General features: G+C 41.5%; 1 protein-coding gene across 1 annotated transcript in view; it reads right to left on the minus strand.

The window, feature by feature from the left end:
• LOC117253093 (protein crumbs homolog 1-like) overlaps window positions 1-25,025 on the minus strand; it is a 94,588-nt gene that overhangs the window by 27,213 nt on the left and 42,350 nt on the right. Inside the window, exons 5-7 of the mRNA XM_078170987.1 lie at window positions 14,476-14,661; window positions 14,250-14,363; window positions 993-1,946 (exon numbers count right to left, since the gene is read on the minus strand). Coding sequence (XP_078027113.1) covers window positions 993-1,946; window positions 14,250-14,363; window positions 14,476-14,661 — 1,254 coding nt within the window. The remainder of the gene's footprint in view (window positions 1-992; window positions 1,947-14,249; window positions 14,364-14,475; window positions 14,662-25,025) is intronic.

Here is a 25,025-nt window from a genome sequence, read left to right on the forward strand (position 1 = left end):
GAGTAGGATTTAGTTGAATATATTGGTAGAAATGGAATATAAGTATGTATTCTTTAGTGTATAATCAACTGAAAATGAGAATTGTTGTGTTTTCATTACCTTAGAATAAGTCGTTTATATCTATGTAGGAAGCGTGCCATTGTTTATGGCAATCATCTTGTTGCACTGCCATGTTTCTACAGTAGCCCAAAAAGGACAAACCAAACACTGGCTCTAGATAGGGCCATTTACATTTTTGTGTTGGCCAACATAGTTAGTAGCCCCTCCAAGGTGAACAGCATTGGAAAAACTTTTTTTTTTTTTTTTTATTGAAACTGTTTTAATCAGTGTTTTTACTGGTGTAAATCACTGGGTCGGTTTGTTTTGGAGAGGAAGAGACCTCTGCAGATATTTTGGCTCCTGGTAAAAACCTCCTGAATGTCTGGATCTTAAGTTATCAGAGAAAAAAGGAGAGCAAAGATCAGCAGGTGCTGTGTTAGCTGTCTGTGTCCAACATGTCAAACAGTGTTGGAGAAACACTAATTGGCAAAGTGTTTTTTCAGTCTCAAAAATTACATTTAGACATGATATTTATATGTTGTTGTTTTTCTTTTGTTTTTTTGCACCTGAATTTGTAATTGTAATTTGGCATAACAGAAGCCCTAAACAGCTAATTCTGTTACATAGTGGAAGAGGTAAAGAAGCTCAGACTTCGATTTATCCAGCTTTGTCTAGTCAAGGTGTTTGTTGAGTGATCATTAGGAAGGAGTTTAATTTCATTCATACATTTTGTTTTGTCTTTGACTAGGATACAAAAATCTGCTGTTGTTTTTAGTGTTAGCTGTAAGACAAGAGTCCCACCTACAAAAGCATTCTAACAGTTCCTGTAACACAACTTAGAGACCCCCACTCTGATTGCTAGCAATCTATCCAGGGGTCCATAAGTAGTGCTTTTGTGCTAAAAGTTGAGTGCATTCCTGCAAACTTATAAGGTATACTGTATCTACTCTTACCTTTCTCACAGCTCTCTCCATAGTAGGGCCGATGACACCGACAGCTGGAACGAACCCACATGTCCACACACTGCCCATGCCGCATACATGGGTCATCTTGACACCACTCTTTTTTGCTGCATCCTATTTCCAAGCCCTGGTTCTCCTCTCTGATGAGGTCCTGAGGTAGAAGCAACTTGTGATCAACTTGAAGGTCTTCCATGCAGCCAATGAAGCCCCTTCCGCTGGACATATGGGCTAAATATTCCTGCGGTGCCCCTCCAACATATAGCTGTTCAAAGGAGCTAGGCTGCAGGAAGATCAGATGGTTATAGCCCTCATTTTTCACCAGGCACTCTTCCTCACAGCCAGGTCCTGTTACAACCAAAACCAGCCTCTCATCCATGGTGACAGTGGCCTGGTGCCATTCCCCGTCATTGACTGGGCCAGGGTAAATAACCTGCAGTACCTTTCCAGACTTCACCCTGGCTTGAAGGGAGCCTCCGACAAGCTCCAAGGAGACAAAGTGCTCCATGCTGCCCCGGTAGTACAGCACCATGTCAGGCAGAGTGCTCTTGAATCGGAGCTGCATGTGGAGCCCGTGATTGTGGTCTTTAGTCTCCCTTTTTGTCCTGTTTTTGGAAACAGGCAGCTGCATGTGGACATAGCCCTCAGAGTTGAAAGAGAAGGTGGTGGAGGTGTTGCAGCGTTCTCCAGTCCAGCCAGGCGGACACAGGCAGGTGTAGCTGTGCTCTCCTTCATCGGTTAGCACAGAGACACAACCTGCTTCATGCTGACACTGGTGCTGTTGGCAGCCGACCAGACGGACGTCACAGTCTTGCCCACCCCATGGCTCCTGGCCAGGCTCTGGCATGGGGCAGAGACACCTATAGGAGTTGGCAGCGTCTTTACACGTGGCGCCATTCTGGCAGGGACTGCTGTCACACTCGTTGACATCCACCTCACAGTGCACACCTAAATGAAGAGGCACTCACATTTAGTACTACAACTTCACAGTCAGACAGTCAAAACACAACCTTCACATGGATCACAGTGGAAGTCATATTTAATGATAATTTAATCACATAAATCTGAATAATCAATTAAACAACAATGGGAATGCACTGGGAGCCTGGAGAGTCAAACTACAGTAAATGACTTAATTAGATACAGAGCTAATGCATGTATGTAAACAAATGAACAGGCAGGTTTGTTTAATAATACAATTAGAGGAGAATTAAATTTGCACAAATTTCCTTGATGCAATTAAACCACTATCTGTCATCCTGATTGTATCAGCAAGACATTGAAATTATGCATTATATGCTGGTCAGACAAACTTGTGCCACACACATCCTGTACAGTCCGTCCTGGTTTCAGTAGTCAAACTCACCTAATCAAACCGCATTCTACATTAAGCCCTAGCAGCAGCAGCAGTCAGCTTGCGTTAACATAGTCCTTTAAAATACTCTACACCCTAGGAACCCTAAAGCTGTTCATCCTCTCTGTGCCAAGACTCCACCCTCATACACAAGCATGCAACTTTATGCTTTGTTAATTTAGCAATAAAGTGCTGTAGCATACTGTACCTTTCAGCTGCCAGGGCCCCCAGCAGCAGCACAGAAGCAGCAGCAGCAGCAGCATCAACCTGCCTCCACCCATGATCCACTGTGGCAACAACCAACTCACTCCTCACAATGCTGGATGACAGAAGTGACACAACCAGTCTCTCTCTCTCTCTCTCTCTCTCTCTCTCTCTTTCTAACTTACAGAGCAAAAGCTCCTTCACTCCTCCACTCTGCACCAGACAGACAGGCAGAAGTGATTACAAAGCAGCCCTGCCTACCTTTTCTTTTCCTCCCTCTCTTTCTCCCTCCTTCATCCCTCCCTGAATCCCTCCCTCACACCCTCTGCTCCTCTCCTGTCTGCAGCCCAGCCCAGGCAGAGCGGTAAGCCTCCAGCGTCCAGCTGGCTCCTGTCAGTGTTTGACAAGAGGAATGCAGTGCTGCACCCCCTCCCTGCTCCATGTGCTTGCCTGTGGAGGCCCTGCCCACTAGCAGCAGAAGCTGCTAGATTGAACCTGCAGAAGGTGCTGCAGGTTCAAGGTTTCAGGCCTGGGCATGGTTGGAACCATACATGGAGCCCATACTGATCTTTTATTAACATTTGAAAAGCAGCTAGTCAGTCTCAACCCCTTGTGATTATATCACATTAGATTTATTGCCTGTGGGAAGACTTAAACCTCAACTGATCAAGCACCAAAATTATTCACCTCAATTAAGAATGGTGTGCTTGTATTTTTCTCATTCATAACATTCATGCTTTCCGAAATATTCAGTGTTTTTCGGGCATCGTTCCCCAATCAAGCAGAAGAGAGGACTGTTAAAACTTGACACAAATTTTTCAAGTTTTTTCAAGCATTTTCAACTCCTATTTCTCCTATCATACATTCATGTAAAAAAAAAAACATTCAAACTTTAAAATGTTCACCATCTTTCATACATTCTGGCTTGTATTCAACTTTCAAATCTTGTTCGAAATTTTTGAAATATTCAAACTTGTTTGAAGCTTGGTAAAAATGCCCTTCTCAGGTTTTTACATTGGTTTCTATGGGATGGAATGTTCATAGCTAGAGATGAGGAGTCAACCGTCAGAGTGCAGAGTACTTCTTAAACATTTCTCTTTAACTCGCTATTAATTTGACCTTAATATGACCATCTGTCAGATTTCAGATGTTATGGCACCTACAATTTTTAAAATCCAACTTTATTGTCAAAATTCTGTGTTTTGTTTTATGCTTGCCAGAGGTGAATGGGAAATGGGACTGTGGGATAAAATTTCAAATTATTGAAAATGTTATGTTTAAATTAAATGTTCCCTTAAAATTGAAACAACAGTTTGCCTAAGTCAAACTATTCCTTCATGTATTGTTTAATTCGGCCTTTATTCATGTAAAGACTTGATGAAAGAAACTTGGCTGAAGGATGATAGAGCAGCTATTATTATTATTCTTCAGAAATGTTTTGCAAATTCCTGTGAGATGGTACATCGTAGAGACATTAAATTTTCACCAGTGATTGGAAGTTGTGTGCAATTGTTGCTCAAGATATATAATGCCATTAGGCCAGATGGGAGCGCTATAATAAAGGTAAAGAAAAATTTGGTTTTGAAAGTCCACTACCCACGCACCTTATGTCAGATTGACTTGAAACTTGGCACACATGGTCAGGTGAAGGGGTCCTACAAAAGCCTGAAAAACCCTGAAGGTCCGCCCACTACATTGTCGGCCATATTGGATTTTTTGTGAAACACCTTTTTGACATCTCCTCCTAAGCCACTGATCCGATTGCACCAAACGTTCGTTATTAAAGACTTTTTGATATGTCATTGCCTTTTGATGATATTGACCAATGAACTTTAGAGGGGGCGTGGCTCAGCACAATTGACACCAAATTTGTAGGAAGTGTCGACATAAGTATCTGAATCGTACCCTGAAAGTTTGATTCAAATCAACCAATAGGGGTGCTACAGTTGCAAAAAGTTGATATGTCATAATCAGCCAAAGATATTTGAACGAATCTTGATTTGCATCATCTAGGGTCATGTCTCAGTTGATGCACAAAATTTGAAAATGATTGCTTAAAGGGGGTGTGGCTTATTACATTAAATCTTAATTTCAAGACATTTCACATTCCAAACTTCAAAACATCATAATAAATCACCAGTGTGTCAAATAAACCTGAAATTATTTCAGCACATCCACTGAACTGTGACAAAACTTTGCTGCGCTGCAACCTATAGTTGATTCAGAAGTCTGTCACTCTATATTTTTAAGAATACGTAAAATTAATTAACATCTCTGTCTCCATAAGTCATCTACAAGCAACCACCATTGCCACAGACATTCTTTGGATACTAGATGTCACATGTTTCAAATGGTGTTCAGATTGGTTTAAGGACCTGGTGACCTATTTTTTTTTAACATTTTAACAATTTATGCCAATTTTAACATTATACTCAAGGAAAAAAAACACTATGGGAAGCACCAGCTATCTCTCAAGTTAAAAGAGCTTGTAGGAAGGCAGAGCGACAGTGGAGAAAATCTAAACTGGAAGTGCATCAGGTCATTTTAAGTCAACAACTGGCTTTACTGAACAAAGAGACCCGCAAAGCTCGTCATATCTATTTTTGGAAAGTTATAACTGTTAAAAAAAAAAAAAAAAACAACCCAAGCACTCTTTTCTCCACTATCAGCTGCCTTCACCCAGAGCCCAACCTGATCAACCTTACATTGAGTTGTGAGGATTTTGCCATCTTTTTCAGGGATAAGATAAGAAACATCAGACAGCGTATTGAAAAAAAAAAGTATTCCCTGGCCTGGTTATGACAAACAACTCTCCTCTTCCTTATAGCTGGAGCACATTTTCTACTGTCAAAAAAGATCAGCTCAGGAAAGTGGTCAATGATCTCAAAACCTCAACTTGATCTTGACCCAATCCCCACCCGTTTGGTTGTTTTGAGGATGTTCTTGAAATTGTAAATCAATCTCTGCTCAATGGTACTTTCTCCACGGCTCTAAAAACCGCTTTTGTCAAACCGCTTTTAGAATTCTAGTGCAGACCTTCTGGTCTTAAGCAACTTCAAGCCCATTTTCTAATCTACCTAATACCTCTACCATAATACTGAAACGGCACTAGTAAAAGTTGTAAATGATCTTAGAATGGCACTCGATAAGGGAAAGACCTCATTTCTTGTCCTTCTCAACTTAAGTGCAGCTTTTGACACCACTGATCACAGCATCCTTCTAAAACGGCTCCATATCAATCTAAACATTTCAGGCTCAGTTCTAACCTGGTTCAAATCCTATGACAGGAAGATGTACATATCATTCTCTTCAGATGATATAAGCCCAATTGAAAAACTGTCATGCTGTATTGATCAAATTAACATGTGGATGTCCCAAAAAAAATATTTATCTTAGAAACACTGCTCATGTGCAACCTCTTTTATCTAAAGAACACAATGAAAAACTTCAGTGTTCATGGTTTCATCTCCTGCAGACATGACTACTGTAAGCCCTTATTCTCAGGCCTCTCAAAGAAATCTTTAAACAAACTGCAGATGATCCAAAATGCAGCAGCATGTCTACTCACTAAGACAAAACATCAAGAACTCATTACTCCAGGTTTAAAGTCTCTTCATTGGCTTCCCCTTCATTTTAGAGCTCACTTTAAAATTTTGCTTTTAGTTTTTAAATCTCTTAATGGTCTGGCTCCTCACTATTTATCTGATATGTTGGCCAAATACATTCCCTCCAGATCCCTAAGATCTTCCACCTCTGGTCTACTGAATGTCCCCCAGAGTAGAACTAAAAGGCATGGTGATGTTGCATTCTGTGTCATTGGCCCTCATCTCTGGAACAGCCTTCCAGAGGACATCAGACGCTCTGAGTCAGTAGATAGCTTCAAACGAAATCTTAAAAAATCTTTTTGGACTTGTACTTTTGTAGCTTTTATTTAATTAACTGGTATCAAACCTAAATTGGATTTTAATGTATGCGTTTGTGTATGTGCGTGTATGTGTGAGTGTGTGATAGAATCTTCTTAATCCCAGTGTGATCAAGGTTGGAACAATAATGCGTTATTTTTTACCTTTTATCATGTTAATCGTATGCTGCTATTTTGTCTCTTTGACAGCCCCCTACTTGTAGTCAAGCCACCACAGCAGCTTCCTGCTTCCTGTTGTGATGCACTTTTTTAAATTGCTTCTTTCACGTTAAAAGACTCCCAGACAGCTCAGTTGACATGTAAAAGTAAAACCCACCTTGTGTAAAATGGAATTAAATTACCGCTGTACTTTGAGTTTGAGCTCCCACCTATCAGCTGAGCCTACAGGTGCAGCTAAAAGACTGATAACAGCAGGCAACTGCATCGCCAAAGCCAGCAAAGCACTAATGTTATTTTGGAGTGAGCAAATCACTACAGACCTGTGGATGAAACACAGTCTAATAAGTTAACTGCAGTGCTTTTTAAATGGACTTTTAGATCCTGTGTGTAATTTATCCTGGCTTCACATGAGAAGGGCAAAACTTCACTAGCCGCTAGGCACACTTACTCAATGTAAAATGTCATAGGCTTGTGCTAATAATGTTAGCATGTTGTATTTGTGGGGAAAACATATCTAGTATAAGACAATTCATTTGTCAGTGAACCTTGCAGGTTATAATGGAGCAGAATTTCGCAATGTTACCTTTGTTAAAAGTTACTGTTGTGCCTGGCTTCATATGAGTAGAGAAAATCTCTTGCTTGCTTGTGCTAGTAACGTTAGCATGTTGAATTTATGGGGAAAATGTGTCCAGCAAAAGCCAAGTGTTTTGTCTGTCAACCTTGCAAATTATAATGAAGTCAATTTGTGCACTTTAAAGGTGTCTCTATTAAGCCATGTCTTATGTGTCTTTTAGGTGTCTTTTGAATCATTCAAACTTTACAGCACTTCCAGCCCATTTAATTCTCATTCCAAAGTATTCAAATATCGCTGCTTTGTAAGTGATATTGGCATCAGACACCTGATGCCAAAAGATGCCTTTCGCGGTGGTATGATACAGCACCAGATGGAGTAAGCTGGCAATGCAGCTGGATGGAGCCTCTCTCTGTGTTGTGACACGCCAACACTTGCCGCAGCAGTATGATAAAGTGGCATCAGCTCATAACATGGCTGGACGCCATCTGTTGTGGAGGTATGATATGCAGCTGGATGCCATCACATGTAAACACTGCTGGTAAAGACCTATTATAACCCCACCGCCTACTAGTGCTTTGGCGGTGTAGCTGCAGAGCGACACAGACACTCCATCACACAAGTATTATGTATTGAGAGGACGCCCTCAGGTTGGCATGTTGTGACCAGTCATATGCTTTACTATTGCAGGGAACAATAGTTTAGCACACACAGGATCTGTATGAATCAGAGAATGCAACTAAACAGGAACTCCTGAAAGGTGCAAATGCTTTCAAATTTTTATTTTTTTTTTTAAATTTGATTTCATATACTTTATTAATCCCCGAGGGAAAATTCAATTTTTTCACTCTGTTTTCAATTACACACAGGTCCAAACACACATGTACAAACAGGACCTATACATGCACTTAGTGGAGGGATGTCATAGTGGGGCTGCCCATGACAGGCACTCCAAGCAGTTGGGGGGTTTGGTGCCTTGCTCAAGGGCACCTCGGCAGTGCCCAGGAGGTGAACTGGCACCTCTCCAGCTACCAGTCCACACTCCATATTTTGGTCCGGGCGGGGACTTGAACCGGCAACCCTCTGGTTCCCAACCCAGGTCCCTATGGACTGAGCTACTGCCGCCCAAATTCACCGGTTATCACTGAAAGTGAGTAATCAAAATTATATCAGAGTAACTGCACTTTCACATTGTGAAACACTGTAATCCTTTTGAACAAACAAACAGTCAAAACAACACTGTAACTGACAGAATAAGCACTTTGAAGTTGTCTCCTACCTTTACGTCATGGCTTCAGACCACGATGTTGTAGCAGTACAGCACTGATTTGAAATAAATAAATCTAAAAGTCAAGATCATAAAGTAACTTTCTTTGCATTCATTTGATTCCCAGTCAGACACTTTGGTAAGGATTGCTTCACCTTGTTAGAATTGACATGAAGTGTTTGGAAATGGAAAATAATCACAATAATCACAAATTAATCACATTAAAGTGAAGTAGTAAAGTAGTTTTTTTTTCTGTACCCATCTATTTTTTTTCTCTTTCTCTGTCTGGTTCTGTAGTAATTGCTAAATCAAGCTATTAAAGCATATACAGTACAAGCCAAAAGTTTGGACACACCTTCTCATTCAATGCGTTTTCTTTATTTTCATGACTATTTACATTGTAGATTCTCACTGAAGGCATCAAAACTATGAATGAACACATGTGGAGTTATGTACCTAACAAAAAAAGGTGAAATAACTGAAAACATGTTTTATATTCTAGTTTCTTCAAAATAGCCACCCTTTGCTCTGATTACTGCTTTGCACACTCTTGGCATTCTCTCCATGAGCTTCAAGAGGTAGTCACCTGAAATGGTTTTCCAACAGTTTTGAAGGAGTTCCCAGAGGTGTTTAGCACTTGTTGGCCCCTTTGCCTTCACTCTGCGGTCCAGCTCACCCCAAACCATCTCGATTGGGTTCAGGTCCGGTGACTGTGGAGGCCAGGTCATCTGCCGCAGCACTCCATCACTCTCCTTCTTGGTCAAATAGCCCTTACAAAGCCTGGAGGTGTGTTTGGGGTCATTGTCCTGTTGAAAAATAAATGATGGTCCAACTAAACGCAAACCGGATGGGATGGCATGTCGCTGCAGGATGCTGTGGTAGCCATGCTGGTTCAGTGTGCCTTCAATTTTGAATAAATCCCCAACAGTGTCACCAGCAAAACACCCCCACACCATCACACCTCCTCCTCCATGCTTCACAGTGGGAACCAGGCATGTGGAATCCATCCGTTCACCTTTTCTGCGTCTCACAAAGACACGGCGGTTGGAACCAAAGATCTCAAATTTGGACTCATCAGACCAAAGCACAGATTTCCACTGGTCTAATGTCCATTCCTTGTGTTTCTTGGCCCAAACAAATCTCTTCTGCTTGTTGCCTCTCCTTAGCAGTGGTTTCCTAGCAGCTATTTGACCATGAAGGCCTGATTCGCGCAGTCTCCTTTTAACAGTTGTTCTAGAGATGGGTCTGCTGCTAGAACTCTGTGTGGCATTCATCTGGTCTCTGATCTGAGCTGCTGTTAACTTGCGATTTCTGAGGCTGGTGACTCGGATGAACTTATCCTCAGAAGCAGAGGTGACTCTTGGTCTTCCTTTCCTGGGTCGGTCCTCATGTGTGCCAGTTTCGTTGTAGCGCTTGATGGTTTTTGCGACTCCACTTGGGGACACATTTAAAGTTTTTGCAATTTTCCGGACTGACTGACCTTCATTTCTTAAAGTAATGATGGCCACTCGTTTTTCTTTAGTTAGCTGATTGGTTCTTGCCATAATATGAATTTTAACAGTTGTCCAATAGGGCTGTCGGCTGTGTATTAACCTGACTTCTGCACAACACAACTGATGGTCCCAACCCCATTGATAAAGCAAGAAATTCCACTAATTAACCCTGATAAGGCACACCTGTGAAGTGGAAACCATTCAGGTGACTACCTCTTGAAGCTCATGGAGAGAATGCCAAGAGTGTGCAAAGCAGTAATCAGAGCAAAGGGTGGCTATTTTGAAGAAACTAGAATATAAAACATGTTTTCAGTTATTTCACCTTTTTTTGTTAAGTACATAACTCCACATGTGTTCATTCATAGTTTTGATGCCTTCAGTGAGAATCTACAATGTAAATAGTCATGAAAATAAAGAAAACGCATTGAATGAGAAGGTGTGTCCAAACTTTTGGCCTGTACTGTACATGTTGCTGATGACATTATGAGTAAACCTAAGGAAGCCAGAGTGTGAAAAGCGTTATGAAATTTGATCAAACTAATAACCCTAACCCAGACATACGTAGCTCCTCCTAGTCTGGCCCAAATACTAATGAGGAGCGTCCCAAGAGGGAATCATCTCTACCGGTTTAACAGCCATTTATAATGACGAACACCTCATGCACGTGAAAGGTCGACTTCTTGCACACATGCCATACAGAGTTAATAGGATCATATTTTTGAGCCATATGGAGCTTGCTGTTGCACAAGAGTGACATGTTTAGAGTGTAGCATACCAGAGAAATGAAGTGTAGATCATTTGGGGAAAAAAGCCCTTGTTTTGCTCACAATGTTTTGTACCGTGTTTTTTTTCATCAGGCTTTAATGAGGCTCCTAAGATGCTTTGCTGTAATCTCCTCCTCCTCCCCCTAACAAATTTCATAGGAGACCCTGTTTAATACTCACGGCGGACGCCTGACATATGGCACCTTTTATTGGCTTTGCTGTTGTCTGCTATGTTCCTCCATACCATATGCCCTCTCATCCCCTCCTATCCTCTGCTATGCTCTGTTGTGCCCTCCTCATCACATGGCCATAATACTGTTGGCAAATTAAATTAGCCTCTCATTTTGTTGATGAGAGCATCTGGCTGAATTCTTCACCTCTAAATTCACATTGTGCATTTGAAGGTCAGCTTTTGGTGCAGATCCCCCTGTTTTGAGTGATGCAGTGACAAATCTCCTTTAATGAGGGATTAATAACCTTGGCTGGCCATGAGGAATGATCAGCAGGAGGAAGATTAACCCTTTATTGTTTGGCAAAGGAGATTCTGAGACCTGGCATGAAGGTTATCTGCCAACACTGGCTTCTACTGAGGACAATCATTTCAGTTCACTTGACATGTTGTCCTCCAAAGGAAAAGTTCTTTTTGCAGTGACGCAAACCAGTACACAAATAATTATTACTATTACCTAATAACTTGTTATCACTGTCGGAGGAAGTTGGCTTGTGACACATTTCAGAGAAATCTGATATTTACACATTACAATAAATAAATGTCCATGTGATGAAAAAGTCAAACAAAATAAAATAAGATGCTGTAGATATCAATGAATCTGATTCACTGATTGATAGTGTAATCCATAAAATGTTTGCCAATGAAGGAATACAACTCCCTAAATTCAAAAGATTGATATATACAGGCATGGATCGTGAACGACAATGAGTGTCGTACGCGATAATCCATCGTTTCATCTCGTGTAGTGTGTCATAGTTAACGACAACCGACGCCACGTCTGGGACGCATCACGACGTTCTGACGTCTAGCATGTTTGATTTTATTTTTGTCGTTCACGACTTCTGTCACAGCTGTCACTTTGACCAATAGGAACACAGAGTGATCTGCTGTCGTAGACAACTGTACGACAACAACACCCCAGGGTTTTTGGTATTTCCTCTAGAGACATTACCACACAGAGTAAAAAGGGAAAAATGATGGTGTGAAACAGCAGAGGCACTTTAGCAACCCGGTGAGTATTGCCATTAGCATCAAGCTAGCAAACAATTTCTTTTAGCTGTTCCCTAATTTAATTTTAACAATTTTTTCAATCTTTTCCTCTTTTCCAAATTCTCGTTTTATTTTATGGAAGTGATCAATGTAAGTGCACTTGTCCTTTAAAAATCAATAAAAAATAAAAGCTAACAAAATAAAAAATGCCTGGTACATTCGTTACAGGCTTATCAGTTTGTAGAACAAGTTTGTAGAACAGTTTTGAACAGTTAGAACATGAGGCTGCGCTGCAACGTACAAATCACTCCTTCTCGTGACTGCCTGCGCTTTCCCTGTCCTCACGGCTGCAACTTGTGTTCTCTTCATCTACTTCATTGCCACTGCTGTACACAATTTAAAAAATACAACACCCATAATTCATGTAGGAACTGCTGCAACCTATGTGCAGCCGGCAGGAGCTGCAGGACTACTCAACCACCATGATCAGTTTTTAATGTTTTATCAGGCAATACCTACTCCAGACTCTGCTCTAGTGTAATTTTCGGGACAATTAGGGCAGAATTCGGGATTTGGGACAACTGCTTGGATTTCGGGACTGTCCCGAATTTTTCGGGCTGTCTGGTCACCTTAGTTAAATGCCACAGGTCATAAACACAAGCTTAACAGTTGTCACTAATGGATCCACCAGTCTTTCTGGCCAAATTAGCTACTTGGCCCGCCAGCATAGCTGCTGACTGCTGTGGGTGTGTTCTTTGAACTAATGTTAGCTGCTGAATGAGAGGCTATAGCCACTTAGCAGAGGGTGTGTGCTGTGCAACCATAGACTGTGTGAGCTACAGTGCACTGAGTTAGCTGCTAACAAGAGTCTGTTGCTGCACGGTGGCTCGTTACTTGGCTCAGGATGTGTGTATGCTACTGTGCTACTGCCTTAGTTCCTAACAATTGTCCATTATTTTCATATGAGCTCCTTCAGTGGACACGCCCCCAGCATCTCTTTTTTCACAATTTTGAAACCTATTATTCAGTTGGTGATTTTTTTAATCTTTCTAATTTGGCTGGGTGGTTAATGACACATTTTTCTATGGTATGACAAAATCATTACACATACTTTTTTTGCTTGCTGCTTGCTTTACCTGGACTTTAAAGAGGGTAATCTGGATTAGCTAAAATGGTCAATGGTTAATGGACTTGTATATGTATAGCACTTTTATAGTCCTCTGACCACACAAAGTCCTTTTACACACCCTTTCAAACACACACGCTGAGGCTACCATACAAGGTGCTATGTTACTCCATTAACCATTGGCAAACACTCACACACACTATGACATGCTGATTGGAGGAGCCAGGGATCAAACCTCTGATATTCAGATTAATGGACAACCTGCTCTACCTCCTTGTAGGAGCCGCATTTAAATTTATTTGTATTCACATAATTAATTTTTTTTTTCTCTATTGGTTTGGCATGGTACATGGCGGAGAGAAGGCAGGTGACAGCAGACACCATCACTGACCTCAGCTTCAGCTTCACTACAGCCATAACAACATGGGTGGAACCTGCAAATGCTACAGTTAAAATCACTGCATCATGTCATCTCATGTATTTTTTTTGTTTTGTTTTGTTTGCCACAGTGAATGCTAAATATTCTATGTAATGATTATTGGAAAGAAGGCTGTGAGTCTGACACACACTGCACCTGCACTCTCCCTGTGGTAAGAACAAAGGAAACTGGAATAGGGGTTAAAGGAAAAACCCAATCTTGAAGTTTTTGCCACTACACTCCCAATGAACACTAGACATTTGACAAAGAAGGGTGCTACTCACTACTAGTGATTTACAGTTTCTTATGTTTTGATGTCATAGATCTTCCTGTAGCTGTCTCACTACCACCTGCAGTTTATTTAAATGTTTCTGCTATAAGAAGCTCTTTTTGCACTTTGTGCATTACATTAGCAGAGAATAGTACATGAACAGCACACTCAAGAATCTGCTCTTTTTAGTATGCTTCTTGACTATTTTCAGTATACTCTATTTTGTCACTTATTCAGTGTGAAACACAACAGATTTAAAACCTGCCTAGATTATCACAGCTTTGCAAGCTCACTGATTACAAGCACATGCGACAGCTGTCGTGAGAACTTCAGTGCTGGTCCTTGTGCTGACTCCTGCAGTCAGTGAGAATGAATAGTAACAGGGACAGGACACTCTGTGGGGTGCCACTGGAGGAAGAGCAGCTCAGTTTATTTTGTTAGGAGATAAGAGTAGAAGAGCAGATAAGAGGTCTCTCCTACCTGTGAAGCCGTCTGGACACACACACTGGTAAGAGTTGATCAGATCGTGACAAGTTCCTCCATGCTGACATGGACCAGACTCACAATCATCCACATTGATTGAGCAGTTGTCTCCTGCCAGCGGAACATATTAATGAGATTCAGATCGATGTCCTCATCACTTCATTGCAAGTTAACAGGGCAATCTATCAAGAAACTGAAGGGGTGTTGTTGTGAAGAGGCTTACCAGTAAATCCTGGCAGACAGTGGCAGATGAAACCAGCTGCCTCTTCATAGCTGAAATTGACATTGCTGAGTTCAGGCAGTGTTCTGTAGTTCAAGATATCTGAGCGCTGGAAACACTGGCCACCATTCTCACAGGGATGCTGGTCACATTCATCTACATCCAGCTGGCAGTTCTCTCCCTTGTAACCTGGACATACACAGAAAGACAAATACATGTTTAAAGGACAAGTCTGCCTTAATATAACACTCGCATTAAAAGAATTAATGCTCACTGTATTTTTTCATTTTATTTTATCCATACAAGCCATGAAGTGATCCCGTCCTAACTTACATTAGATAAGAGGGTGACACTAAGATCCTCCAATTCCATAGATCTGATTCAAATTCCCTGTAAGCAATGTATCACAGGCCCCACTCCAACAAATTTAAAACTAGCTGTATTTAATGTCAGGTCTCTAGGTAATAAGTCACTTGATCTTATGTTTTTAACGGAGATTTGGTTGGACAACAAGAATGGAAATGTTGCTCTTATTGAATCCACTCTACCAAATTTTAGATTTGAGTTTGAAGCACGACAAAACAAAAAAGAGGTGATATCTGTGCCTTTTTCAGAGATAGATTTCTTTGTAAGAAGCTATAATTTTGTGAGTTCTCATCATTTGAATATGTGTCATTTAAAATTTAAATGAAGTTCTCTCCATGTACCATTGATTTACATGCTGCCTAAATACTCTCCAAATGTTCTTGATGCTTTTACTGAGATGCCTTCAATTATTTGTACTAAACTGGACTGTGCACTCATTACTGGTGATTTTAATGTTCACATGGATAATATCTGTGAGAAAAATGCCACAGAAATTGAGTTACTAATTACTAAAGGTGTTAATATTTCAAATGTCACTGTGCTTGATGTTGCTCTATCAGATCATTTCTATGTATTTTTTGATCTGTCAATAACTCCCAAAATTACCCATGGATCAGCAAATGTTGAAAAAACATACTTTAATGAGAACACCAAAACACTTTTCATGGCAAACATCAAATTTGAATCTGCCACAATTTCAAATCATGTTGATGATCTGTTGAATTCCTGCAACTCTCAAACTGCAAATGTCATTGATGTCATTGCTCCTGTTAAGGTGAAATTAATCAGTTATAAGCAAAAGGCAACATGGATAAACACTCATTCTGCAAGGGTCCAGAAAAGTGAGTGCCGGAAAGCAAAATGAAAATGGCGTAAATCAAAGCTCCATATTCACTTTAAAATCTACGAAGATCAAATTACCTTGACAAGTGCAAGGCAGTCATTTTTCTCTGAGATCATCAACAGAAAGACTAACAACTTATATGTTATTTGCTACTGTAGACAGATTAACTAACCCTCCGGTTGCAGCCTTTTTTTAATAACAGGGTTCACAACATCAGATGTGCAATTAACTCCTCAATCCATCCATCCATCGGGCCGGGTCACGGGGGCAGCTGGCTGAGCTTGTTCCCAGGCCAGACAAGATATGTAATCCCTCCAGTGTGTTCTGGGTCTGCCCCGGGGCCTCCTACCAGTGGGATGTGCCCAGGATACATCCAGCAGGAGGCGCCCAGGACGCATCCTAGTCAGATGCCCGAAGCACCTCAACTGACCCCTTTGGACGCGAAGGAGCAGCAGCTGTACTCCGAGCTCCCTCTGGATGTCCGAGCTCCTCACCCTATCTCTAAGGCTGAGCCCAGCCACCCCACGGAGGAAACTCATTTCCACCGCTTTTATCCGTGACCTCATTCTTTCGGTCACTACCCAGAGTTCATGACCATAGGTGAGGGTTGGGACGTAGATGGAACAGTAAATCGAAAGCTTTGCTTTCCGGCTCAGCTCCCTCTTCACCACGACAGACCGGCGCAGCGCCCGCATCACTGCAGAAGCTGCACCGACCCGCCGATCCATCTCACACTCCATTCTACCCTCACTCGTGATCAAGACCCAAAGATACTTGAACTCCCTCACTTGAGGCAGTAACTCTCCTCCAATCCAAGAGGGCAATCCACCGGTTTCAAACAGAGAACCATGGCCTCAGACTTGGAGGTGCTGACATTTCAACCCAACTGCTTCACACTCGGCTGCAAAACGCCCCAGTGCATGCAGGAGGTCACCGTGTGATGGAGCCAACAGACTTTACACCAAGTATGTGAACGCAGCTCTCACTTTGGTCATACAGGGACCAGATGGCTCGTAGCAGCGAGCCTGACACCCGGTACTCCCGTAGTACCCCCCTCAAGACCCCCCAAGGGACACTGTCGTAAGCCTTCTCCAGGTCCACAAAGCACATGTAGACTGGATGGGCAAACTCCCACGACCCCCTCCAGCAGCCTCGCAAGGGTAAAGGGCTGGTCCACTGTTCCACGGCCAGGATGGAATCCGCATTGCTTCTCCTGAATCTGAGGTTCGACAATCGATCGGAGCCTCCTTTCCAGCACTAGAGTAAACTTTACCCGGGAGGCTGAGCAGTGTGATACCCCGATAGTTGGAGCGCACTATCTCCTCAGTGCCGAAGAATAAAGTACCATCACTGCAGTCTTCCCAAAGTGTTAGGTATGACAGAATTTAAGTCCATCATTGACAAAACACTGGAAGAAATTGTCTCTAGTCTCAGTTCTTCAACTTGCTGCCTTGATGTTTTACCCACTTTGGGTAAAACTGTGCTGAGCAGCCTGGTCAAACAACTAACTCTTATGTAACGTTCACACCTGGCGCGAGTGAAGCGAATTACTCACTGGTAACGCGAGTAACGCACCGCGCGTAACGCCTGAGTTTGGACGCTGGACGATTTTGTTAATTCTCGTTATCACGTCATTCGCGCGAGTAGCGGGGAAGCCGGCTGTGCTAACTGGAGCTAAGCTAGTGCTAACGTTCATAGTACAACCATTCTGCAAACTAATTAAAGACACATATTTACAGAACTTACCAAGTAGACCAGTCTCGCAGCGACTTTCACCCAAGCCTGCTCCTTTTTGTTGCGGTCTCTGTAGAGTAGACACGTAGTATCATATAGCTCCGGGTAGCCACTGACGACCATGACTGAGATAACCACCATCGCTGCTTTGTACCTGCTCTGGAAGTCCCAGATGCGTCGGAGGGCCAAACGCTGTCGTTTTTGGGTTTACCCTATCCTGCAGAAGCGCATCCAGCTCGGCGAGTTTCACCACCTCCTCCAGGAACTCCGTCTGCATGATAGCCACTTTCAGCGGTACTTCAGGCTGACTGGGGCCCAGTTTGAGGACCTGTTGGCGAGGGCTGGCGCCAGGATCTCCCGGCAGGACACCAACTACAGGTGCTCCATTTCAGCTGTGGAGCATCTGTCCATCTGTCTCCGGTGAGTAGCAGTTTATTGTGTCAACAACGGGACGCTGATTGTCTTTCGCGCCACACGAATTCGCCTCAAAAGTTCAATATTTTCAACTCGAGCGATGAGGCGTTGGACGCGAATTTCGCGTCTATCGCGCCATGCTAGGCGCCTCTATCGCGTCCATCGCGTCGTGCTAGACGCGTCCATCGCGCCGCCCGGCGCGAATTCGCGTCTAATCGCGTCTTTGCATTGACTTTGTATGTAATGTAATCTTTGTATGTACGTAATCTTCACGTTCGAATTCACGTTTGGTGTGAACGCAGGTTTATAGTTAATGTCTCCCCCCAATCTGGCACTTTCCTAAATGCTTTGAAAACTGCAGTCTCCTAAAGAAGAGCAGTCTTGATGCCACTGTATTGAACACCTATCGGCCTATTTAAAACTTACCGTTTTTAAGGAAAGTCACTGAAAAAGTTGTCTACTAGCAACTTAGCAACTTATTGAAGCTGAACAATTGTTCTGATAGCTTTCAGTCAGGTTTTCGGCCCTATCACAGCACTGAGAATGCACTCATAAAGGTTATAACTGACATTCGCCTGAACACTGATTCAGGCAAAGTCTCTGTTTTAGTGCCGTTTGATTTAAGCACTGCTTTCAACACAGTGGACCACACCAGACTCTGTGGAACTGTCCTTTAATGGTTCAAATCATATCTTCATGACAGAAAGTAAAGAAAGTAAATAACCTTTTGGCCTCTAGTTTCGCAGACCGGGCGAGGCGGAGGCGCAGTGCACCTGCGCTTCGCCAACTGGGTGTGGCCAGGCGGATTTTGCAAGTTTGGCACACCGTGCGCGCTGGCGCAGCTACTCCTCTTTCCCACCTTCGTCCCTCCTACCTGCACAAGTCAGAAAGAGGGAGGAGAGAGGCGTGGAGTGGGTTTTACACACATCACACCAATCAAATGAGCCCCTCTCCTCGCCCTTAAATGCGCCGCGTGAAGGCGTAATGAGAGTTTACTCAATTTGCCATGGCAGAAGAGAGCAGCAGCGTCAGACGGCCAAACTTCTCCCAGGAGAAAACTGATGTTTTGGTCCGGGAGGTCCAAGCTTGCAGTGTCCGAATATACGGAACTTACCATTATTGTGTGTGTGCTTGCGCGCATGTTAGGTAGCCTGTTATGCTATTATTGATTATTCAATGATGTCATTAGTAAGTGTGTGTGTGTGTGTGTGTGTGTGTGTGTAGTCCATTACTGCATTTGTTGTGTGTTGTGTGATTATTCAATGATGTCATTAGTTGTCAAAATGTTAATAAAAAGTGATAAATGAACATGTCAAACATGAAATCATTCTTTTGTTGACCAAAATATAATACAAATAATCATCTTTAACCAAAATGAAAGAAATTGCTTAAGTTTATCACATAAAACGCATTGATTCTATTTGGGGTCAAAGCAAAGTAAGTAAGTGAGAAAATGAGTAGTGTTACCCTATCAGTCGGATTATAGAAGTAACATTAGTTATAGCGTTTAGCGTTAGTACAAAAAATGAGTCAGCAAGACACACCACACTGTAAAAATGAATTTGGGTTTTTTTGTTACCTCAGCTCATTTTCCTTAGTCAGTCCAACTAAAAGTAAATCATTGGGCCAACTTGAAATATTAAGTTTTAATGTTGTCAACTGTTGTTAAATCAGAACAGTCCAGGTAACTTAGATTGCTAAGCTGACTCAATTAAATGTGAGTAGCCCCTGCAAAATGGCCTTGGACAATCCACGCATCACAGACTGCCTTCCTGCTCCTCGTGTCAGTTGGAAAGGACGCCATTTCAGTCAAGCAACGGAACAGCAAGAACATAACCAGTGAGCAGAGGAAAGCGTGTCTGCGTTTTTATCACAATATCCAGGTAAGAGTCCCTCCTGTTAACAGTTTATGTTCACAAGTGTGTTAGATGAATGTGTATACCTGCACTGGGAAGTATTTGTTTGACAATATGTCCGAATATTTTGAAGATAAATGTGCGACGACGAATGAGCTAACGTTAACTTTGCTAACGCTAATGCTAACAGCTCTGTCGTCTATGGAGTGAGTGTATTTGGTTATTTGAACATTTTTCACTTTATTACTGGTACTCAGCTGAACATATTAATGTAAGTGTTAAGAAAATATATATATTCTATTTGAACTATTTTTATTTGGAGTTTCCATAACAAAAGACCACAATAAACACAATACAGACAATAATGACATGACCTTCAGTTTTATTGTTACAGTATATTAACACACACACACACACACACACACAGTAAAAGGAGAAAATTAATTAATTAAAATAAATACATAAATAAAAATAATAATAATAATAAAAATGAATAAAGATTAAAAAAAAAATTAGTCCCATAAAATATAGAATAACTTAAAAGAGGGGAATTCTTTCTCAAAGTAATCCAGGAATGGTTGCCACTTAAAGAATTTCTGAGTGGAGCCACGTATGGTAAACTTAAACTTCTCCAGCTTAAGGTGGGACATAACACTCTTAACCCAATGTGTGTGAGATGGAGGTGTAGTCACCTTCCACCTGAGAAGGATGAGGCATCGAGCTAGGAGGGAAGAGAAGTCTATAGCCTCTGACTGAGAATTTGGAAATGTTAAGGAAGTATATTCAAGTATATTCAAAATGCTGTTCTTATTTCCTGTGGTAAATTGACAGTACGCGCTCGTCACAGCCCCGTGCATATCACTGATTTTTATCTGCTCAGGGTTTGGCACTTAGAAACCGACTCCATTTTATTTTCTAGAGTAGACAAGCTGTTACTGTCAGCTCGTGTGTGTATATCCCCCTGTGTGCTGATGAAAACTACCATAAACTTAACGCATCTTCTGCCCTCCTCCGCCCCTCCCCCTGTGTCAGAGACACAGGAGAGGAGGGGAGTGAAAGCTGCAGCGGCACCTCTAGCTTACACAGACAAACTCGATCTGCTCGGTCACAAGGCTTTTTCAGTAAATGTGCACGGTCAAAGTCAAGTGTGTTGTGTTTTTTTGTTTTTTTTTTAACTTCATGGAGATGTTAGTCAATAGCAGATTTGACATGAGACATAACATGAACATGAAATAAGATAATGCCAGGGGATCACAGAATGTAGATAAAAATGGCCTTGGAGAAATGTGGAGAAAGGTAACTCAGTGGTTTTGATGGCTTTTCTGTTTTTAGAATGTTGGATTGTTATAATGTATTGTTTATTGAATTGTATTGTATTGAACTACTTTTCAAAAATTAAAAATTTGGATTTATGAATATGGTATTTTGCAAGTAACAAAATTAAACTGATGATGTAATATTGATCTGTTTTGTTAGGAGTATAAGAGAAGAAACCTTCCACAAATCTTCTAGTTGTAGAACCAGAAGAACTGAACAACTACTGCCCACTGACCCCATATATGGTGCATGGAAAACTCCTGGTCTCACCCAAGGCATTTTTACTTCACTGAGGTAAGCCTATTTTTTTTTTTAAAGTTAAGTATATTAATCATTTTTCCTCCTTAACAATTCTGCCAGAAATGGGGTGAATTTGGTTTGCATTCAATCACTCTGATTTTACATACAGGGTTCCCACATGATATATTTCCTGGAAAAGTTATGAAATAATAAAAATTAAGAGAATGTTTTGAATATACACTGTTTTTGACTGCTTCTCTTCTCATCTTCTCTTCCTCTCCTACCCTCATCTCCTTCTCTTCTTTTCCCCTCCTCATCGACAGGCATCTGTACTGACCGCAAGTGGGGAGGCAGTAATATGCCAAATGTGGAAGTGACTGAAAGTGATTGTGCAAGTAGCCTATTTACACAATTGTTGATGTGCAACTGTTAAATACTTTTAAAAACAAAGAAACTGTGCGACTGTTAAGCTTTTATTGTATTACAGAATCCCTCGCTATCGGATCATTATTTGATTACTTTTGATTTCTTTTTACTCGATTACACGCCACTCAGCAACAGTTACTGTACTAGATGTTTATCAGATAGTGCTGTCGCAAAATTTAAGGAAATGATTACTCCGTCATTAAATTCAACACCAAGTCCTTCAGTAACAGAGGTTTCCCGTGCCGACTTTAACCTCTCCCGTATTGATCATCTTGTCGATAGCGCCGTAGGCTCGCTGCGAACAACACTTGACTCTGTAGCTCCTCTTAAAAAGAAGTTAACAAAGCAAAGAAAGTTAGCTCCTTGGTATAACTCTCAAACCCATAAGTTAAAACAAATATCACAACAATTTGAAAGGAATTGGCGATTAACCAAACTGGAGGAATCTTGTTTAATCTGGGCAGACAGTCTCAAAACTTATAAGAGGGGCCTCCGCAATGCCAGAGCAAACTATTACTCAGCATTAATAGAAGAAAACAAAAATAACCCCAGGTTTCTTTTCAGCACTGTAGCCAGGCTGACTGAGAGTCAAAGCTCTGTTGAGCCTTGTATTCCTTTAGCCCTTAGCAGTAATGATTTTATGAGCTTTTTTAATGACAAAATTCTAACTATTAGAGGCAAAATTCATGACCTCCTGTCCTCAGATAGTACCTATCTAACCTCAAACACAGCTGTAAGACCTAATATATATTTAGATTGCTTCTCCCCAATTTCTCTTCAAGAACTGACCGCAGTGATTTCTTCATCTAAATCATCAACGTGTCTCTTAGACCCCATCCCAACTAGGCTACTTAAGGTGGTCTTACCTTCAGTTAACACTCATATATTAGATATGATCAATATATCCTTATTAACAGGCTATGTACCACAGTCTTTTAAGGTAGCTGTAATTAAACCTCTCCTAAAAAAGTCCACCCTGGATCCAGAGGTGTTAGCCAACTACAGACCAATATCTAATCTTCCCTGTCTTTCAAAGATCCTTGAGAAAGTAGTCGCAGACCAGCTGTGTGATTTTCTCCATGATAATAATTTATTTGAGGAATTTCAGTCAGGATTTAGAGTGCATCATAGCACTGAGACAGCACTAGTTAAAATTACAAATGACCTTCTGATTGCTTCAGACAAAGGACTCGTCTCTGTACTTGTTTTATTAGATCTTAGTGTGGCGTTTGACACAATTGACCATCAAATTCTGCTACAGAGACTGGAACACTTAATTGGCCTAAAAGGTTCTGCACTAAGCTGGTTTAAATCTTATTTATCTGATCGCTTTCAGTTTGTTCACGTTCATAATGAGTCATCCTTACGTGCTAAAGTTTGTTTTGGAGTTCCGTAAGGTTCTGTGCTCGGACCAATCCTATTTACTCTATATATGCTTCCTTTAGGTAACATCATTAGAAATCACTCTGTAAATTTCCATTGTTATGTGGATGATCAAGATTTGTCTTTTAATTCTCATTTAAAACAAACCTCACGGACTGCATTTTTTCATCTGCGTAATATTGCGAAAATTAGGCCTATCCTGACCCGAAAAGATGCAGAAAAATTGATCCACGCTTTTGTTACCTCAAGGCTGGATTACTGTAACTCTCTATTATCTGGTAGCTCTAGTAAGTCCTTAAAAACTCTCCAGCTAATTCAGAATGCAGCAGCTTGTGTACTAACAGGAACTAAGAAACGTGATCATATTTCTCCTGTTTTAGCTTCTCTGCACTGGCTCCCTGTAAAATCCAGAATTGAATTTAAAATCCTACTGTTAACTTATAAAGCTCTAGCCAAGTCAAGTCAAGTCAAGCTCCATCATATCTTAGAGAGCTCATAGTGCCATATTATCCCACCAGAACTCTGCGCTCTGAGAATGCAGGGTTACTCATGGTCCCTAAAGTCTCCAAAAGTAGATCAGGAGCCAGAGCCTTCAGCTATCAGGCTCCTCTCCTGTGGAATCATCTTCCTCTTGCGGTCCAGGAGGCAGACACGTCTTCACATTTAAGACTAGACTTAAGACTTTCCTCTTTGATAAAGCTTATAGTTAGGGCTGGCTCAGGCTTGCCCTGTACCAGCCCCTAGTTAGGCTGACTTAGGCCTAGTCTGCCGGAGGACCCCCCCCCCCCCCCCCCCCCCCAATACACCTGGCACCTTCTCTCCTTCTCTCTCTCTCTCTCTCTCGTATTCTATTACTGCATCTTGCTAACTCGGCCATTCTGGATGTCACTAACTCGGCTCCTTGTCCGGAGCCTTTGTGCTCCACTGTCTCTCAGATTAACTCATATCGCAGCGGTGCCTGGATAGCGTGACGTGTGTGGTTGTGCTGCTGCCGTGGTCCTGCCAGATGCCTCCTGCTGCTGCTGCCATCATTAGTCATTAGTCATACTTCTACTGTTATTATACACATATGATTATTGTCACACATGTGTACTATCAGATATTAATATATTATTATTAATTATAATATTATTATTTTCATTAATGTTGTTGTAAGCTACTGCCATTACCGTCTATCCTGCATCTCTCTCTGTCTCTGTCTCTCTCTCTCTCTCTTTCTGTCTCATTGTGTCATACGGTTTACTGTTAATTTATTATGTTGATCTGTTCTGTATGACATCTATTGCTCGTCTGTCCATCCTGGAAGAGGGATCCCTCCTCAGTTGCTCTTCCTGAGGTTTCTACCGTTTTTTTTTTTCTCCGTTAAAGGGTTTTTTTGGGGGAGTTTTTCCTTATCCGCTGTGAGGGTCCAAAGGACAGAGGGATGTCGTATGCTGTAAAGCCCTGTGAGGCAAATTGTGATTTGTGATATTGGGCTTTATAAATAAAATTGATTGATTGATTGATTCAACTAAGGGGCTAAGTTGGAATAATTTATATTTCCTTGTTTCTGAAACAAATGTAGAAATACATGTTTGTTGGTTAGACTTGTAATGTAATGTCACCTCAACTAGGCATTAAGTTCATACAACTTAAATTTCCTTGTTAGTAATACTAAAAATGTTATTGACTAAACTTAAAGAAGCAATAAGCGAAATTCATCATTTCTAGATTGAAGGAATTAAAAAATTGCTATGTGAAGAAGTAGAGGTGTAATTTCATCTGGAGTATAGCATGACCTCACACAACCTCTCTCTGTGTTGATTTCCAGCCCATTGTTTACAATCCGGTCCGGCTGCGCGTTCATGTAAGTTCATGTAAGAACCCCCCAATTAAATTTAATGTTACAATCGTAGCATGGCAGGGCTCAACAATAAGGATTGCCCGATTGCCCGGGGCAAGTAAAACTCAAGGTCGGGCACACAAACTAACAA

This window comes from Epinephelus lanceolatus, chromosome 9 (genome assembly GCF_041903045.1).
Source record: "Epinephelus lanceolatus isolate andai-2023 chromosome 9, ASM4190304v1, whole genome shotgun sequence".
NCBI lineage: Eukaryota > Metazoa > Chordata > Actinopteri > Perciformes > Serranidae > Epinephelus > Epinephelus lanceolatus.